This window comes from Patella vulgata, chromosome 3 (assembly GCF_932274485.2).
Source record: "Patella vulgata chromosome 3, xgPatVulg1.2, whole genome shotgun sequence".
NCBI lineage: Eukaryota > Metazoa > Mollusca > Gastropoda > Patellidae > Patella > Patella vulgata.
In genome coordinates, this window is record NC_065881.2 from 84384252 (window position 1) to 84405241 (window position 20990).

The 20990-nt window shown below is 37.0% G+C and overlaps 1 protein-coding gene across 1 annotated transcript; it reads left to right on the forward strand.

Moving 5' to 3' along the window:
* Positions 1-8173: 8173 nt before the first annotated feature.
* Positions 8174-10569, forward strand: LOC126816485 (fucolectin-1-like). The gene is made up of 2 exons (XM_050543107.2): positions 8174-8389; positions 10293-10569. The coding sequence occupies exons 1-2, from the start codon at positions 8212-8214 to the stop codon at positions 10532-10534; spliced, it is 420 nt and encodes a 139-aa protein (XP_050399064.2). The 5' UTR covers positions 8174-8211; the 3' UTR covers positions 10535-10569.
* The last annotated feature ends 10421 nt before the right edge of the window (positions 10570-20990 follow it).

A 20990-nucleotide genomic window follows, 5' to 3' on the forward strand; every position in this document is an offset into this window, starting at 1 on the left:
GATGGCCGAATAGTTAGAACGTGCGCGCTGTATCATAAGGTCTGTCATTGAATAAACTAGCGTGGTTTCGAATCCCCGGTTGTACTTGACAAGGAGTAGGGTCGCCTGTCCAACCTCGTGGGCGTTCTCCGGATCTTCCGATTTCCTCCCACTGCTAAAGAACTCTACGAATTATTGAAATAAAGTTGAACTAGTCCTGAAATGACCTAATTTGATGTTTTTACACTGGTAAATAATTTATTCGTCTTTTTTTTTCAATTTAAACAGTTTCGCACAGTTTCGCTTCATGTAGTCCATTATATATGATATATTGAGATCAAAACAAATAAAATGAAGTCAGAGCCATTGTTCCATATAATGCTTAATAATATATTATAAGTGTTTGAGCGCAATGACAGGGTGACGATTGACAAATATTTGTCATAAAGAAACGTGATTTTGCTTAAAATGAAATCAATATGCAAGACGGAAGAGAGAAAGAGAGAGAGAGAGAGAGAGAGAGATGGTTTAACGTCCACTCTACACAAACTAGGTAATTTCGGAACTAACATATGGTTTCATTTTATTTCAATAATTCTGCGCGTAGGGGTCTTTAGCAGTAGGAAGAAACTGGAGGACCCTGAGAAAACCCACGAGGTTGGACAGTCGACCCTATTTATTGTGCGTTCTGGGTGATGTGAGGGATTAGCCAATGAAACGTCTGTTACGGCGAGTCTTTGGCGTGAGGTACACGGAACTGTAAGTAACCCACTAGAAACATCAAAGCTGATTGGTTAATCACATGTCTAACGTCATATGGTCAAAAGTCACTTGCATGACCTGACGCGATCTTCCACTACAACCCGTAAGATCTTCATGTAGGAGAGGCCATCGAAAGTATAAAAAACGAAACGAAATATAAATCTGTATTTTAATCCGATTGGTTGATTACTGCAGTAAGTTTTTATACTGTTCACGCTGATGAATGGTAAGATTGCATAATGTTCTTGCTGATTACAAGTAAGATTCTGAACCGTCACACACTATATTACTTTCTATTATAGCAATTTGCGTATTGGTAGTATTTATGGGTATTTATGATTTTGTTTTATTATTGCGGTCCTTTAGAGAACGCGTAATTAATTTACTGTGTGTCAGGTTGTTCTCTTTGAATAAAGATTAAAAGTCATTTCCCAACCATGGATGAATTTAAATATTACAATTGTGAACAGTTGATTCACTGCCATGGACTTGGCTAACGTGTTTATGCATTAAGCGTTATATAATATTTCATTAGCATTGCCTTTACTCATATTCATCGTATATTAAGCGTTAGAGAATATTTCGTTAGTATTGCCTTTACGCATATTCATCGGATACATATTAAGCTTTAGGCAATATTTCATTAACATTGCCTTTATGCATTCATCTTATACTCTTCAGAAAAAGTAGGGGATATTCAGAAACAATACAAAGCTGCGGAAATGCACTGCTGTTTTTTTTAGCGGTAACCAGTGTATGTTAATAGCAGGCCAATTGCCTACACATGAACATAAACAGTTCATATGGGCGGCTTATCTGACGGCCCATTTCAGAGATACAATGAGATACAATGTCAAAAGTGAAAATGCACGGTTTTGATTTCTGTCTTAATAATGAGTAATTGCGTCACCAATCCTCAGACATTCAACAATTCGTCGTGGCATGCTCCTAATCAACCGTCCAATCACGATTTGGGGCAATCTGGCCCACTCCTCTTGCAGTGCCACGGTTAATTCTTGCAGTGTTGTTGGTTGAAGTTGACGTCGACGAACACGTCTCCCTAAAAAATTAAACGTAACACACTAAAGCAAAGAAAAGCTAAACAGTAAAGCGTAAACCGATAGGAAAGCAAACATGGATAGATAAACCAGCACGCGGCAGTTTTCATCAACCCTTCCTTGAAGTGTCAAATTTGACAATAAACCCCTCCCACATGTATGGCGTTACTGCGTGTCGCATGTGCAGCTCAGTGGTTCTGTTGGGGCCATAAGTTCTTCATCTGTGAACGAACATGCTCTCAAAGCATGTCAAATGTCCATGACTATTTATCATATCGCAACCTGCATAGGTATTTGCATTTCAATATCCCCTACTTTTTGTGAAGGCTATATATATACTATAAGCGTTAAAGAATATTTCATTAGTATTGCCTTTAAGCATATTCGTCTTAGTTTTATAACTTATACTTTATAGACGAGAATAATGTGATCAGTTCGAACTCTATATCAACGAGCTCTGTTGGTGTAGTACAACCACCCACAGCTGCTTTAGATAACGACCCAAGTACCTGTTTTCAAACAGAGAAAGGCGATTATCAACCCTGGATCCTCCTGGATTTATTGGAGACATTTCTGATTCGTTTTATAGAGGTGCACAACGTGGTTGAAGGGGATGATTATGGTAAGTACAGACATTTTATCGTAAGTATCTACGGGGGTAAGAACTATATAGGAATCGCAATATTATTCGTCACATGGTATGGTCTTGAGGTGTTCCTTGGTCTAATAGTTAGAACGTCCGCGCTGTATCATAAGGTCTGTCATTTGTCAACTAGCGTGGTTTCGAATCACCGGTTGTACGTGACAAGGAGTAGGGTCGCCTTCGCAACCTCGTGGGCTTTCTCTGGGTCCTCCGGTTTCCTCCCACTGCTACAGACCCCTACGCACAAGCAAATTATTGAAATAAAGTTGAATCATATGTTAGTTTTGAAATGACCTAGTTTTTGTCAAGTCGACGTTAAACCTCTCCCCCCCCCCCCTCTCTCTCTCTCTCTGTGTAATGAGACCTTATATCGTATATATTTTTTCATACTGGTTTTAATGTATGTAATTAAACCGTCTTCCTTTCTATCCAGCTGAACGCCTCCATGACGTTAATTATGAAGTCTTTGATTCTGATCCAACGATAAACAACTCTTCAGAAGGTAACTGTTGTGCTTCAGTGGTTGATCACAAAACAGGTAGCAACATCATCAGGTGTAATAAGGGCGTCCAAGGTAGATTTGTCAAGATATCCATTGAAAAGTCAAATTTCTTAACACTTTGTGAAGTGGAAGTATATGGCACACCGAGTAAGTATTCGATAATATTTCGCTGTGTTTCACTTAAACATACAATATGCAAGAGATAAATATGCCTATTGCAGGTCTTTCTTTAGGTCAAAAATGTTATATCAATTATTAATTAGACATTAATTAACTTATCCAGATCATAATCAACTCTCGATGGCATCGCTAGCCTGCGATGTTTATTGGATTAGGTTAAATTTTCAGCAAATTCTCCTTACAGTATCTAGTTTTTAACTACTATAGTGAGAACTACCAGCTCTTTATCTAATCTCCCATAATGTATCTTAAAGTGCGCAATATTCTAACCAAATCTTATCCAGAGTCTTAGACATTGTACAAACACGAAGTATTGGTCTATTCCAATCAATAGTCATGTGGTTATTTCACCGTGAAACCATGAGCCGCTGATTTCAAATATTTAAAACAAATTGACCAATATTAAAACCAGTCCAGCCAACGGGTATTCATTCTATGGTTATGGTGTCGTTTTGTTATGACGAGCCCTCATGAACTTGTCTAATCGTCAGTGCTTAAATCAAATGTCAAATCGATTTAGACTGGATTAAACCATGTGCTAGCGATTGTCATTCAATCTGGACGGCTCGCTTTTTTCGACAAAATTAATACCAAATTGCAGGAATATCCATCCCAATGTTTTAGACCCGGGCACTGCTTTTCAAATGTGCCGTCTACAGGGTTACAATAGCAGAGAAACCGTTCCCACACAGCCCAGTCCAGCAATTGTGTCGTCTAGCTCTCGAATAAGATAGTATTCGTATCTGGTGTCTGTGTGAGACTTTTATATAATGTATTATTTAAAGATTTTGTAAAAGAGTCTTTTAGTACATTGTCGATCAATCATATGTGTTCACTACAATCCCAGCTTAAACATGGGCCAAGGTACAAGGCCCCCTGGTTTATTGGGTTGATGGCAAAAAGAGAAAAAAAACTATATTAAATTCCAAATGAACATTTCTATTTGATCAGATATTATGTAATTTCTTCTTGCATACCGTTTAATTCTGTGTTATGCCCAGGGTCCCACTCTTTTAAGCTGGGCTGTGGTGTTTACTTTCTTGATTACACTCTCCAATTAGTCTCTATCACCCAGAAAAATATTCTACGAATATTAGTCTGGATGCGTTGTCAACATTTGAGACTAATAGGTCATTGGCTAGATGATCCGGTCTTTTGCATTATCATAAACAACGTCTAAGGCATGTAACTCCTCTTAAAACAAGATGTTTACGCCCATGAAATTGATTTAAGAATGTCATTTCAAAAAATCCATTTGATTGCATGCCAGTTCAGCATCAAACACTCTTAATTTTTTTATTGTTAAATTTCTCTCTTTTTAAAATTAATCCTAATTCGTCGTCACGTACGATGCATGTTTGTTTATATTAATCCAAGAATTATGGGATTTATTATGGGAAGGGGCGCAATTCTTACTTGAGTTTGCAAAAGATACTGGATAATCAACCACATTAAAAACCAAACTCCCGGTTACGAATGGGCAATGGACTTGACGTCAAATATTGAAGACTAGGAGGTTCTGGGTGACCGAGACTACTCTCCAATCACAATTTTTTTCATAATTGTCCCCCGCCTTTCGAAGAAAGCAGGGGACTATTAAAATGGGTTCGTCCGTCTGTCTGTCTGTCCGTCTGTCTGTCCGTCACACTTTTTGGGACACAATAACTCTCTTCCTAATTGAGCTAGAATGTTCAAACTTGGTGTATGTGTTTATTAGGTCAATGCCTTGATGGAGTTCGAAGATGAGCATTTTCCGCTTAGGGTAAGCAGAGATAAGCAATTTGATTGGTTGATGCTTTGGGACACGATAACTCTCTTCCTAATTGGGCTAGAATATTCAAACTTGGTGTATGTGTTGATTAGGTCAATGCCTTGATGGAGTTCGAAGATGAGCATTTTCCGCTTAGGGTAAGCAGAGATAAGCAATTTGATTGGTTGATGCTTTGGGACACGATAACTTTTAATTGAGCTAGAATGTTCAAACTTGGTGTATGTGTTTATTAGGTCAATGCCTTGATGGAGTTCGAAGATGAGCATTTTCCGCTTAGGGTAAGCAGAGATAAGCAATTTGATTGGTTGATACTTTGGGGCACGATAACTCTCTTCCTAATTGAGCTAGAATGTTCAAACTTGGTGTATGTGTTGAGTAGGTCAATGCCTTGATGGAGTTCGAAGATGAGCATTTTCCGCTTAGGGTAAGCAGAGATAAGCAATTTGATTGGTTGATGCTTTGGGACACGATAACTTTAGTTCTAATTAAGTGAGATTGATGAAACTTGGTGTATAGATTTATTATATGAATACCTTAACTAAGTTCGATAATGAACATTTTTTGCTGAGGGTAAGCAGAGTGATAAGCAATTTGATTGGTAGAAACTTTGGAACACAATAACTCTCCTTCTAATTGAGGTAGAATGTTCAAACTTGGCATAGGTGTCTATTAGGTGAATGTTTAAACTTGATGTATATGTAGATGTTCATTAGGTGAATGTCTTGACTGAGTTCAATAATTAACATTTCGAGCTGAAGCTAAGCAGAGCTAATCGATTTCATTTGTCGATGGTTTGGGACAAGATAATCTTGATTCTATCTGATAGAGAGTGATGAAACTTAGTGAAAAAAATAAATGTGCGATTAATTAATATGTGTCATCTATTTATTTTGCAATTTCGGCGGGGGACATCAGCCTCACTGTTGGCTTGTTTGGATTTGATTACCTAATCAACAATATACTTTATTTTTATTGACCATAATTAAAGGTAATGGGAAAAGATTCATATTCTTTTTTAATTAATGCAAGTAATTATATCAACATATCAATGTCAGCGTTACCTGCCACAGGTAAAAGTCCAAGTAAGCGATTCCGCCGTTCACCGTGAGTGGTCGTAACTTGCACCAATAATCAAGCCGTGGCGCAAGTATAGTCATGCTCAGGGGCGGATTGGGCCATCGGGCGATCGGGCCGGTCGGACAAAAAATGAAAAAAATAATTTTGTCCAATTCGTCTAAAAAAAACCTTTTCTGCTGAACATTATATGGGGGGGGGGGGAGGGGTGTATTGGCCCGGCGATGGAGCGATGATGATCATGTTGTGTGTGGCCGGTGGCTTTAACGGGCCGCCACGCCATCACTGGAGTCTGGAATGGGCTGGTATAATAGACTTTCTGGGCCGGGTGTGCTGGGTGTGGGCCGGAATTCGGAATCCTGCATAATATGACGATATGATAATTTCACAGGCTGATGGTTGTAAATTATTTGCAGGTCGGGGTTTTGGCCTAAATTAATCGATTTATGAGATATATTATTTGACAGAGATTAAAATCAGATATGCCACCAAATCGCATATTTGGGGTTCATTTTTCAGCGGTCAGTAAAAGAGGCTGCTCCGACATGGGAGCCCGTGCCCGGGCCCAATCCGCCCCTGGTCATGCTCATAGAAAAATAAACTAGAATATGAGTTGGACTAAAATTGCGCCACGACTTGTTCAAAGGTGGAGAGTTACGACTACTCACGGAGAACGGCGGAAATCGCTAACGTTGAAATTTACCTGTGGCTTGTAACATTGATGTTCGGGATCGAGTTTTACTTATGGAAAGAATATGTTGACATAATTACTTACATTATTTAAAAACAACTCGTGGAGTTCTTCTAGTGATCTTTAAACTTTGTTTCAGTGAATGAAACCAGTGACACCTGTAATCAAAGATATGAATGTAAAAAAATACCAGGTAAAACAACCATATTACACTTTAATTTCAGTTGTCTAGGTCCACATTTTAATCGGGAATATAACATATTTTTGTTTTTGTTTTAACAAGCATATGGTATCTTTGTCACAATATATGGCCTACCATTAGAGAAAACAATAAAAATATACATGTGACGTCATCCTTTTATGTTGGTGTATTATTATTTCAAATAACGGTACGGACAATGGGTACGGGCAATGTGTCAAGGGTACATTATTTATACTAGTTAACATTTTGGACCCGTGTGACGTATTTCATTGCAAAGTACGTGCAAGTTTTTTAATTGTCGGTCTCGAGATTAAGACATTGTGTAATATATTGAAACAACAATTCATCACTAACGTCACTCGACCATTAAACCACAGATATTAGGAAATGATAATTAATAATTAGCTACAGAATATCCTCTTTATAAAGATATATAATTACACAGTATATTCTTAATTATTTAACGGAGAACAGCTGTCTAAGCATTCGGTGGTACAAAAAAAGAATAGGCCGTAGTGCCGCTGTCCGGGCAAAATTTCCCTCATAGCACACTATATGGCGTAGACCCGTCTTCATTAGCCCAGTTCGGGGTAAAACAGTAGAACGTTAAACCCCATTTCATTTCATCAGGCTATTCATGTGTTGCCCAATGTTCAGGGGAAGGGTTGCATACGATATACTTAAATGTTATTTCTATTTGTCTAAGATGTCTTGTTTCCAGCAAAAAAATCCATTTATGTCTTAAATTTGACGCAGTTTCGAACAATTCAAAGTATTGATCTTTATTTCGTAAATTATGTTTAATTTTACATTCATAGATGTAATATTTTGTATAAACACGCAAAAGTGAAGAGTTTTCGGCGATTTTGATTTGGAACATATTACGATTACACGGCTAGTCCCTATGACGAAACCAGTCGATATTTTAAAGACGAATCAATTCCTTACAGAGTTATTGCCTCTGGCACCAAACACTGACGATCGTTCAAATGATTTGTACTGGTCTGATTTTTTTTATATTCGCCCCATTCAAAGAAGCCTTATAGATGTTGCACGGGTCAGATGTTTCGTTCAAAATTCCTAAGATTAGTAACCATGTCAATACTACAGAATTTTTAAGATATCCTTTTGTACATCTGCCCTGAACATAAATTTACAATTATTATACTCATATAAAGGGATCATCTTTTACCCTGTTCAGTGTTAAACGAGTGCAATTAAATCGGATGGTCGAGGAGCAGAAACGTTTACTTTAATGGAAATAAGTTCAGACAGTTATACTTTTTAAATTCTTTTTTTTTTCAGGGGGTGGCAACATTGCTTTAGGAAAACCAACCAAACAAAGCTCAATGGGTCGTAATATAGTTATTCCCGCTAGTAAGGCCGTTGACGGAAACAAGGATGGGGGTATTAACGATTCTTGTATAATGACTCAAAACGCCGACTTTAATCCGTGGTGGCAAGTAGATCTAGAATGGATGTATGATATCACGAGTGTCACTATATCTAACAGATATGATCAGACCGGTAAGTCATTATATAAACTTAGCTTCGTCTTTAAGATTTAACTGTAGCAATTCATATTGTATTATCGTTGCAGGGGTGGATCCAGGACTTTTATCCGCTGGAGGTGGGGAGGGGTATCTTAGACGATGTATCTTGGGGGGGGGGGGGCGTCTCCTCCCCCCATCCCCCGGCCTTGAACAGTTTTAAGAAGTACATGGTCTCTATCGCCATTTTGTGCATATATATACACACGGAGGGCGTCTCCGTTTGACGTCAGTTTTTATTATGAATTAATACGATTACATTGTGATTCAGTTTAATTGATGCAAAGCAGTAACTGTGATATCACATATGCTTATATAATTATCTCGCGCTTTAAATGCCCATCCCACCATCTGACAATAACGACCGTACCACTTATCTAAAAAAAAGCGTTGTTTTGCAATTTGTAGCTGAGCCTCTGGATCCGCCCCTGCGCTGATGGAACGCATGTATTGCACCAGTCCACGACCCATGTTGACAAGTAAATATAATTATGTATGACTATATCTAACAGATATCATGATACCGATGTATGTCAATGAAGTGGAATTTCTGAAATACAGACTGTTTGAAGGAATGCATTTGTCAGTTTTAACACGTCTATAAACAACAAATGTAAAAGCCTCAAAATCGGTTACCCTGAAAGGTCTATTTGCTATCACGTGATTCGATTGTATGGCGGGACACGAAAACATACTAAAAATATGTTTATAGGGAATACGCCGAGAGTGGGTTATTATGACTGCCTTATAAGTGTTTTATAAAAGCTCAAAGTCTTGGGAAATAGATTGTAACAGCCGATCTTTCTACCGAACAACGAGCTGTTTTATATTGGGAAATAGATTCTAACAACCTGTCTTTCTACCCGAACAACAAGCTGTTTCATATTGGCGAATAATGAACAACGACCCAGTTTGTTGTTCGGGTTGAAAGACAACCTGTTAGAATCTATTTCCAAAGACTTTGAAGTGTTATAAACCAGTTAGGTTCATAAAAACCCACTCCCGGCGTATTTTCTATAAAAGTTCCTCTATTATATTACTAATATGTTGAATAACGAACAACAAACTAACGTTTTTGAAGAGTTATAAATTAATTAGGCTCATAAAACCCCACTCATGACTTATTGTCTATAAAAGTTACTCTATTATATTACCAATTTCATATATGTTGAATAACGAACAACAAACTAGCTCGTTACGCGTTATTCGCGAATACCGAACAAGAAACTGGCTCGTTGTCCGTTATCTGCCAATGTGAAACATGTCGTTATTCGGATAGAAAGACAAAATGTTAGAATCTATTTCCCTAGACTTTGACGTGTTATAAACCAAATAGGCTCATAAAAACCCACTCCCGGCGTATTCCCTATAAAGGCGTCTTTAATACATAACTAATTCCATATCTGTTGACTAACGAACAACGAGCCAGTTTGTTGTTCGTTATTCTCGAAGTTTCAGCAAATCCCTTTACATTATCTAGTTTTTAACTATTATAGTGAGATCTCCCATAATGTATCATTAATTATTAGTTGTTGTAGAAGGGTCATTGTGAAAACAGGGAATCATAGCAACACGCGGGTCGGGAATTGTTCTCAGGGGGGTTATAGTAATGATGGACAAATTATATCTATTATTTATGGTCGAAACATTTTTCACAGGGCTGGGGGGGGGGCGAAACTTTTTGCAGGGGGGGGGGCTTCGCCCCCCCCCACCCCCACCCTAGTTACGGGCCTGGAATCAGTTAGGTGTTGCTTTTTCACTTCGGCCTGATCCTAAAAGAGGCGAGCGAAACCGGATTCCGAGGCGTGGTGCATGCTGTGCTATTAGAGGCGGTTGGGAAAGATGGATTGCATCTGTAGTTGAATTGGGATTTCTTTCAGCTTCAGATAAATTATTGGTTGATGTGAGTGTAATGGTATATGATAAAGATCCATTTGATTCATCTGATCCATCTGTCGTCACCGCACCGTCTAAACTATGTACATTTCTACCTGGATTTTTTGGACGTACCGTGAGAACCTTCGAATGTGATCAGAAAACAGTGGGCAGGTATATCAGGATAACCAAGCCAACAGAGTATCTCTCTCTTTGTGAAGTGGAGGTGACAGGTATACAGCAGTAAACACCAGACAAAGCCACGTAGAGAGGCTAACAATACCCATCAAACAGTAACTCTTTTACAGGCTTATATTTTATGCTACCCATTATAAACGAAGGTTTAAAATAAACTATTTTGTTCATCTTGAGGGTTTGAAAAACATGTATAGTAGATTTGGTTATAATGTACTCTCCCAAATGCTCACAATGCATCAAACACAACCCAAAGTGGTTAGCTAATTGGAAGTCCTCGAATGGAAATTGGCATACTTTTGAAAAAGAATAACATTTTAGCAATTAATAGAAACATCGTGGGTGTGCGATTATTGCGGTCCGGGGTTCAATTCCGGCGTTGACTAGGAATGTTAATTTAAATTTTTAATTTAATAACCATCTTTGATGTCACCGCCATCACGGACCGAGGGTTGATATAGCCAAGTGGTTAAGCTCACAGTTGCAACGGGTAATGCTGTATCTTCAGGTTTGGACCATTCAATGAGAAAACCTTCAAAATGTCCAATTGTTCTCTAGCCTTTGACCTACATAAGTATATATTTTAATAACTAATAACATTTAACTAAAGATGCATTATGTGCACATGAGAGCTAAATCGGCCTATTTCGGAATTTGAAACAAATCCGTTAAAAACTGTAGGCTCTATCGTGCTATTAAGGTTTTCGGGAAAGTGTGTGTGGGGGGAGGGGGGGGGGATTAAACTCCGAAACGACAGCTTGTGGGGGGGGGGGGCGTATAGGGGTCATGCAAAATTTTGTAGAAGACCTCGAGATCCTGCGATCCTGTGATACTTTCTCGAGATCTCAATTTAATGTTCTCGAAATCCCCTAATAAATTTCTCGAGAATCTCCCTTCCAGCGTTAACGATCTCGAGAATTCGAGTTAATGTTCTCGGGATCTTGCCATCCTGTGTAAATTTTCTCGAAATCTCGGGTATTTTTATGTGTGCGCGTAGTTTTAACGTATTCTCAGTGCCCCACAACCTGTTGTTTCGGTGTTTACCCCCCCCCCCCCCACACTTTCCCTAAAACCTTAATAGCACGATAGAGCCTACAGTTTTTAACGGTTTTGTTTCAAATTTTGTGTTTTAACGGATTTTTCGATTTTCAGTGTTCCGCTACAAGGATAACCCCTGTTAATTTTCAGCAATATAAGATTTCTGTCCCAGAGAGATATATAACAAGCACGCGAACACGATAGAGATTAGATTTCTTAATGAATGCTAGACCCTTATACAATTTATTAAACAACCAAGTTTTCCTTTCGAATAGTCTGCTGTTGATGCATAGATGCTGCGTGGGCGTATCTCCACACTTTGCGTGACTATCGTTTAAATTTCTTTTGAATCATTAGTGTCACAAGTAGAGGAACCCTATTTATTTTCGGCGGAACAATGAACTTTATTGATTTGCCGCGCTCCCTGAAGTTTTGTTATGGCGTTATTCCTATTTTCCGGTAAACCTTGTGAACGCGTTAGAGCCCATAGTTTTTCCAGATTTATTATTTAAAATCTGCTCCGAAGCATGTGTACCACAAGACAATAAACTCTCTGTCTAGCTTTATTCTAAAACAAAATATGGTCCGAAAACCATGCAAAATATGACATTTTCAATTAAACGTCTCCTACACATTAAATTGAAATAATTTAACAAGCAAGTCTGTAATTCAAAGCTTTACACATTAAAGCTAACGTGGTAGGGTTTTGAATTTCATATTTGGTGTGAAGTATTGGGGCCATAAGACGAAGAACCCAATCGATTTTAATCATATTTCAAATTTAGTGTAAATCATGGGTATACGGATTTGGATTGTCCGTTTATTCTTTCATTAGTTAGCAGCTTTCCTTTGTAACAAATGTTAGTGTATTTTTTTTTATCAAATTTGGTACGAAGTATTTGGACAATGGTTGCTTCACAACGTGGAGAAACTCTCATATAAGGTTTCATATTAACTCGGGATCTCGAGAAAATTTTCATAGGATGTCAATATCTCGAGAAAATTTACATAGGATGTCAATATCTCGAGAAAATAAACTCGAATTCTCGAGAAAATTTACACAGGATGTCAATATCCCAGGAAAATTATCAAGGGATTTCGAGAACATTAAATTGAGATCTCGAGAAAATTACCAGGTGATCACGGGATTTCGAGAAAGTATCACAGGATCGCAGGATCTCGAGACCTTCTACAAAATTTTGCATGACCCCTATACGCTTCCGTAGATATTAAAATGAACTTCTTTTTTATTAAAAGTAACTTCTTTTTTATTAAAAGTAACTTCTTTTTTTTATTAAAAGTAACTTTTTTTTTATTAAAAGTAACCTTCTTTTTTATTAAAAGTAACTTTTTTATTTTAAATTAAAAGTAACTTTTTTATTTTAAATTAAAAGTAACTTCTTTTTTATTAAAAGTAACTTCTTTTTTATTAAAAATAACTTCTTTTTTTATTAAAAGTAATTTCCTTTTTATCAAAAGTAACTTCCTTTTTTTTAATTAAAAATGAACTATTTTTAAAGAACAGTTCACCTTTTATTAAAAGTAACTTCTTTTTTTTTTATTAAAAGTAACTTTCTTTTTTTATTAAAAGTAACTTCTTTTTTTTTTATTAAAAATGAACTATTTTTATTTAATTTACCTTGTTAGAAACACTGGGTCAATATTAAGAACTTTGCAATGTAACCAGGTTCAGTAAAAGTGAAATCTATAGCAAAGAATGAATTATATTTATTTATTTGTGCATGTAAGAAAGGATTGGGTTATAAATACAATTTTCTACTCGTCTTTTTTGATATTAAAAAATATCAACAATGGTCGATAAAAAAAACCCAAAAACAAAACCTGCAGAGCCTCGTTTTTTTACTTTATCGACTTGTGTTGACATTTTTTGATAAAAAAGACTCGTAGGAGATTCTCTATTTAACCGTGTTACATTATAGAAGTGGCGTTTATGAGAACTTGTTTTTCTTTATATTTGGAAATTAAACTGATGTAAGTGTGGTGTTACTTTCCAGTCCAGCAAAAAATGATTTGACAATAATTTATTATCATTACACCTATTATGCCTTTATTCAATAGTATTGTGTATTTGTACCTATATAAAAGATTACCTACTTATTTACTTGTATATACGTTTCTAATAATAATTAATGTTGTTTATTATCATCATACTTTTATTTCAATTGTTTACGCCTTTATTCAGTATTGTTGTGTAGTTTATTGAAATTGTGAGTTACTAACTATAACGTAATTTATAAGCTGACTATTTTCTCTGGTATTTGATCCATATTATGAGTTACTATCCAGCCCCAAGTTCACAAAACATTCTCAGACTTAAGTTTAAGAATTTACTCAAAATTGTTCGCCCTATTTTAACTGAAATATAGCCTTTTAGAAACTGTTGGTGTTGTAATATATCAAATACACAAATAAGAAACTATGTACACATTTCTGTGTTTCTGGATCAAAGATATTTCTCATGGACAGTGATTGAAAGTTGAGTAAATTCTTAACTTAAGTCTGAGAATGTTTTGTGAATTCGGGGTCAGGTCTCAGACTAGCAATTATTTGCTCATTGACTTCAATGTTAAATGGCTGCAACATCACAGGCTGTAGCTCTTTGCTCAACATTCCGTTGGTTCCAATCTTTATGGGCACAATGGGGAACACATTTGGCAATCTCCCCATCATAATTTTGTAGGGGGTTGACCATTTAGATTTTTTGCTACGGGGGGATTTGGTGTTGACTTGGGTCAAAATCTCACTTCCGACACAATGATTGCTCTGCAGAAAGACACTTTACACCCCCTGTTCCCCCGCTTTAATATCATCAGCATTGCTATGAAATTGCATATTTGACCCCTTTTCATCAATTATAGACCAAAAAGTCAACCCAAAAATGCAGGAAGATGGGAGAAAAAATTAATGGAAAATTTGTCTATTTATAAGCCGTACTACATTCGCGAAATAAGGGGAAATACTTACTAGTCTGAGACCATAACGTACATGTATTATAAAGCTGACATATTTCTCCTTTATTCATATTGTGAGTTACTAACTATAAATAATTATAAAGCTGACATATTTCTCATTTATTCATATTGTGAGTTACTAACTATAAATAATTATAAAGCCGACATATTTCTCTTTTATTCATATTGTGAGTTACTAACTATAAATAATTATAAAGCCGACATTTTTCTCTTTTATTCATATTGTGAGTTACTAACTATAAATAATTATAAAGCTGACATATTTCTATTTTATTCATATTGTGAGTTACTAGCTGACTAGTGGCTCATGTATGTAATTTCAGCCACCGTTGGCCACTCATTATTGAGAGAAGCATTCGTCCATATGTTATGTTGATATGCACTTCACGTGGTTATCATAGTCTTTGAATAGTATGTTGGCTTTATTATATCCTGTATTTCCCTTTATGCAGTGAATAACATTACATGACTCACACATATTATTATATCAGTACCAGTAATAAAAGTCAGCTTTAGATATGAATATTATTTTGTTTTAGTTTCTAGACCTTCGCATACTACGATCGACGCACTCCCCCACCCCACTCGCAGTCCTTCATGTTCATAAAATTGTGCGGGAGCCATAAAAAGCTCCTGATACCTTGAATATATGCAGTTTAAAAGTAAACAAAAACTGAAAGTAGTTTATTAATCTCAATATTTAGGAGAGCAATTTAGCTAATTTGCAGGAGTCTTTAACGACTCCTTTGAAGGAAAGCCGACGTGCGTCGAGAGGAGCAGGAGCGAAAGCTCTCCTTAAACGTGAAGGACTGCACTCGCGGTAATATTAATCATTGATAAGGTGTTACCGGTCGAGTACTATCGGGCGACGACTAAACCTAGATACAACCCTAATGCACAACCGTTTGCTTCTATGAATCCGATGTATCTGCGGGAGTGGGGGCGTGGTTTCCATTCCCCACTCCCCGCTTGCATGTGAATGGGGTGGCCTGTCCAACCTCGTGGGTTTCCTTCAACTGCTAGTTAGTCCCGAAATGACCTAGTGTGTGTCGAATGGACCTTAAACCCCCATTGATGATCATTTTTTTTTTTTTTGATGCATATTTATAATATTTAGACGGCATGATAGGTACATAAACATATATTATATAGAAACGGCCAGGCCACATCAATATATTTCATGAGATTATTGTGACATATTTGGTTCTCTGTGGTTATTAAGATTACAATTATCGGTATTACAATGTAGAGAATGTTAATTAAAATTTGTGTATCTCAAATTTTATACAAGCTTTGGAGCAATGCCTTTCCAGCTGCTCTGCCTGTCGTCGACAGCGTTGAGCCCAACTAAAATTTTGAAGTTATGGACTCAGACTAGTAGTTATTTCTCCTTTTTTCAAGATGTAGTGAGAGTTAAAAATAGACAATTTTTCCCTTAATTTTTTTCTCACCTCTTCCTGCAGTTTTTGGTTGACTGTTTGATTTGAATTGAAGAAAAGGGATCAAATTTGCAATTTCATAGCAGTTTTGAGTAATACAGCGGAGGGATAGGGGGTGTAAAGTGTCTTTCTGCAGAGCAATCATTGTGTTGGAAGTGAGATTTTCACCCCAGTCAACATCAAATCCCCGTAGCAAAAATATAAACGGTCAACCCCCTACAAAATCGTGATGAGGAGATTGCCAAATGTGGACCCCATTGTGCCTATAAAGATTTGAACCAACGGAATGTTGAACAAAAAGCTACATTGAAGTCAATGGGCAAATAATTGCTAGTCTGAGCCCTGATAAAGGAACAGGAGTTATCTCCCGGTAATACCACATGCTCATACAAGTTGTCAATCGTAACAACATTAGGGTTAACGTTAAGTTAGGGTAACCCTAAAAATAAGTATATCGTGGTTGGGCCCAGGCTATGTAATTAAAAGTGGATGGAATCTGGAACTAAGATTGGAATTGATTTAACTTTCACCTTTGTCCATTCAACAGACTTAAATAAATGAAAGGGGATCTAACGTCCTAGTGTCCTGTACCGACTGGGATAATGAAGACAGACATGTGTCATACAGTGTGCTATGAGACATTTTACCCGGACAGCGGAACAATGGCCTAATTTTATATCATATTCCAACTGTCAAGGCTGCTTTCCAAACGACCATAGTTACGTTGTCCTTTGCCATCCCATCCCACCTTACCAATGCATGTCGAATTTCGATTAATAAACGCCAGTATCATTGCTTTGGCAGAAACTATCTTTTTCGATCTTGGTTTCAGATTTAGACGAAAGGCGATTTTCTTTCTGCATTTAATTTCTTTGTGAAAAAGTTTTTCATGGTTATATTACGATATTACAAATCATTCTTCCAGCAATCTCGTCTAGTTATCTTCCGAATTTTCGCAGTAACTTAAGAACATCCGTGTTGATTTAATTTACCAATTCTGTGGATGAAATAGAGCTAAAGACTTGGCTAATTTAAATATGTCATTAATTTGAATCCAAGGAAGCATGATCTATTACGATAACCAATCATCATTGATACAACTTTAACTATTTACACAAACGAGTATCGGGTGGCCCCAAATAAGTCAAAAACAGAAGTCAGAACAAAAATTGAATTTTTTTTTATTATATTATATATTTCAAATTGTTATGTTTCGAATTTCAAATTTTACTTTTCAAATTTCAAAAAACGTCTTCTGGGTCAAGATATATTACAGCCATATATACGTCTTGTAATGTATATGTAATTTTGTATTACATAATACCCTGTCTGTAGGCATATAATCATCCTTTAAATAAAGCTGTCAAACTATATATAACGTAGAGTATCCCTTTTATCTTCCAAATGCGGGGTGGGGAGGCCGAATCGTTTGCGCGTGTGTGCTGTATCATAAGGTCAACTGGCGTAGTTTCAATTCCCGGGTTGTGCGTGACAATGAGTAGGTTCGCCTGTCCAACCTCGTGGGTTTTCTCCGGGTCCTCCAGTTTCTTCCCACTGCTAAAACCCTTACGCGTAAGCGAATTATTAAAATAAAATTGAACCATATGTTAGTCCCGAAATGACCTAGTGTATGTAGAGTGGACGTTAAAACCCATCTCTCTCTCTTCCGTGAAGAATAAAACCGTCTTGCATATTGATTTCATTTTAAGCAAAATCACGTTTCTGTTTAGACAATTATAATATATTATTAAGTATTATACGGAACAATGACCCTGATTTCATTTTCTTTGTTTTGATCTCAATACATCAAATAGAATGGACTACATGAAGCGCAACTGTGCGAAACTGTTCAATTGAAAAAGACGAATAAATTATTTGCCAGTCTAAAAACATCACCAGAAATAGAAACTCAATCTTCAAAAATCTTTAAACATACAGTATGCACGAGGTAAATCTGCCTCTTGCAGGTCTTTCTTTAGGCCTGAAATGTGGTCTAAATTATTAATTAGTCATTATTTAACTCAAAACCATACACTTCGAACAACAGTCTTTTTGATGTAATTTTTATAGAAATAGCAATTCATACAGAAGACTCAGGGGGTTGGGGAGGGGGGAAATTCTGTATGTGTTTTCCACGACGTACTATGCAATATCACCCATGGTAAAATGACTGGAACATGACTCGATCTTGTAACATGACATTATTGGAAATAAGCCTTTGAAGTTTTCAAAATGTCACGAATTTCAAAGACATAGAATCTGTTAACATTGAAATTATAGTGGAATATTATTTTTGAAGAAAAAGGTTCATGTAGGTCTAATCTAAGGGCAATTTAGCTTGGGCAACGCCGTTTCCACCTTCTCGTCATGGCAGAACGTGCTCAGAGTGAATCGGTAACGTCGTCACAACGATTTGAATACGCTACCATTTTGGGATAGGTTTTGTTCTGAAGAACGTTGAGAGAATACTCTTTAAAACTTCGGCTAAATACATCAGTAGCTGTTTTCCATGAGTGTATGTTACAGTTTATTAATACATTTGATATATTTGGAGAAATGATTTCCAGTAATTCGTTTGAGGAGTTGGAAAAATTGTTCTGACGTCAAACTCTCGCTATGACGTCACCGTGTTACTTCTGCAGTTTTAATTAAAAGGCGCAATTGTATTTTATCAGAATTTTCACACATTTTCTGTCTCGGGTGAACTTTTGACGTCATTATGGGATCAATACCGACAGGTTGATGTTATCATTTAGACGGATAATAAGCGCAAATATGACATGACTGGACTAATACAAGTAATTCCGTGTGCGATACTGCAGTGTTACCCCTTCCCCATAAAATAATTAGCCAAAACACCCCCTGAAACAAACCAAATCCCCACGGGGTTGGGCTCGTCCCATATCATTCTCCATGGCATCCAGTACCACTACACTATAATCAGCTATGTCGCCCGAACTATTATTAAGGGTCTTGTTGAATTTATTCAAATTATACCGTGGATAATTTTATCAATAGAATCTATATCTTCATATTGATACTAAATTTCTTAAATGGTCAAATGTGTAACATTGTTACGAACTATAGGAAGGTACAACATGTCGTGTAACATTGTTACGAACTATAGGAAGGTAGGAAAGGTCCAGAGTGTGTATTGTGATGGTAATATTGTGCATTGCTAAGGCTGGGTTATATGGATCAAGTGACAGCAGGTTAATTATTCGTTAATTTTCCTGATAAATAAGACTGTTTTTGTAGAACCAGTAGAAACAAACCGGGATAATTTAGAATTGGTATATATAGTTTATGACTCTTATAATGCTTCTCCGACTAACGTCAAATTGCTATTGGTGTCTTGCCATTTGGATGAGTTTTGTTGTTCTTCTTTTCTGAAAGGGTGAGTAGGAACTGGAGATTGTGTTTTGTTTTTTAAAAGTATGTTAATGTAGTGTAAATAACATGTGAGTGTTAACAATTATGTTTCGTTTAAATGCAAAATCTTGACCCTTCGGATGAGATACTACACCTGCCCCCCCCCCCCCTGCAAAAGGTTTCGCCTCCCCCGCCCCCTGTGAAAAATTTTCGACCATAAAACAATTGATATACTTTGTCCTTCAATTTTACAGCACCCCTGGGAACACTTCCCGCCCCCCCCCCCCCTCGTTGCTTTGAGCTAGCTACGGCCCTGTACTATACTAGGACAGACAAACGCAGACCCAGATCCAGTGTCTCATTCCGTCAATGGGGAGAGTTCAACGGGTGATCCAGACTAGCCGACGTTACACCATATATTGACTAATATGGCTGTTTTGATGGTTTCACTGAAAACAAAAATGAGGTGAACTGTAAGCTTTCCCACTGACATGCGACTAGTTGCGTGGTTGGACATGGTTTCACCCAGTTTCGTCCCGTGGCTTTTTTTTTTAAAATGACATAATCACATTAAATCCACTACTTAAACTTCAATTTTGGTCTATTTTTGCTGGTTCAGTGTTTCCTAGGGTCAGACCAGGAAGATTGAATACCCTCCAGAAAGTAAAATATCGATTCCAACTGTCAAAGGATCTTTTACGTGCACACCAATGTGTACACGAGATCTCGGTTTTTCGTCCCACCCGAACGACTAGACAGCTTTCCTGCATCATTAACAAGGGGGAACTACGCCGGAAAATCTGGATGAACTTTCTCGGCCAATCGCCTACTCTTATATCAAATTCCAACTGCCAAGGGATCTTTTACGTGCATTCCAATGTATACACGGGACCTCGGTTTTTGGTATCACCCGAAGGACTAGACAACAATCCTTGTCAGGCCCTCCGCCCTGCATCACTGACAAGGGGGAATCACGCCGGGAAATTTGGATGAACTTTCTCGGCCAATGCAGGGATCGAACACCCGACCTTCAGGCTAGCGAGCCAGGGTCTTACCCAGAAAGCCACCGTGGTCCCAGAAAGCAAAATAGCTAACATAGTTGATCCCAAACTTTCAAATACGGGTGTTACGATACATTTTATTTGTGCTTAAAACAATTAATCCACTATATGATCGTGGATATTAACAATTAACTAAATGTATAATTAATTAAAACATATACTCATGTAGTGTTAAAATATTCTGGGCTTAATACCAGAGACTGAGAACCATTTGTCTCTGAAATATAAAATACTACGAGAATAGTAAAACATAATCACGATAACATAGTTTATTACTACTTTATAGTTTAGACTAAAATAACATAAAACAATATTTTAAAGATAAATTATGCAAGATTTAGATAAAGAGCTAGCCATTCTTGCTCTAATAGTTCGAAAATAGATAATGTAAAATGAATAATTTGAAAACTTCATTCGAATTACTCTATTGCGAGTGAAGATTTTAGCCTTTGAAGATTTGACAAGACGTGTGTGCAATAATTGCAACCACCGTACTTGTAGTTCGAAGCTAAGTCTCGCTCCTCCATGTTTAAATTAAATTAAAATAAGACTGAACCGTTCTAATTTATTTAATATCGGAGAAATCCGATGCAATCGAGAATTGA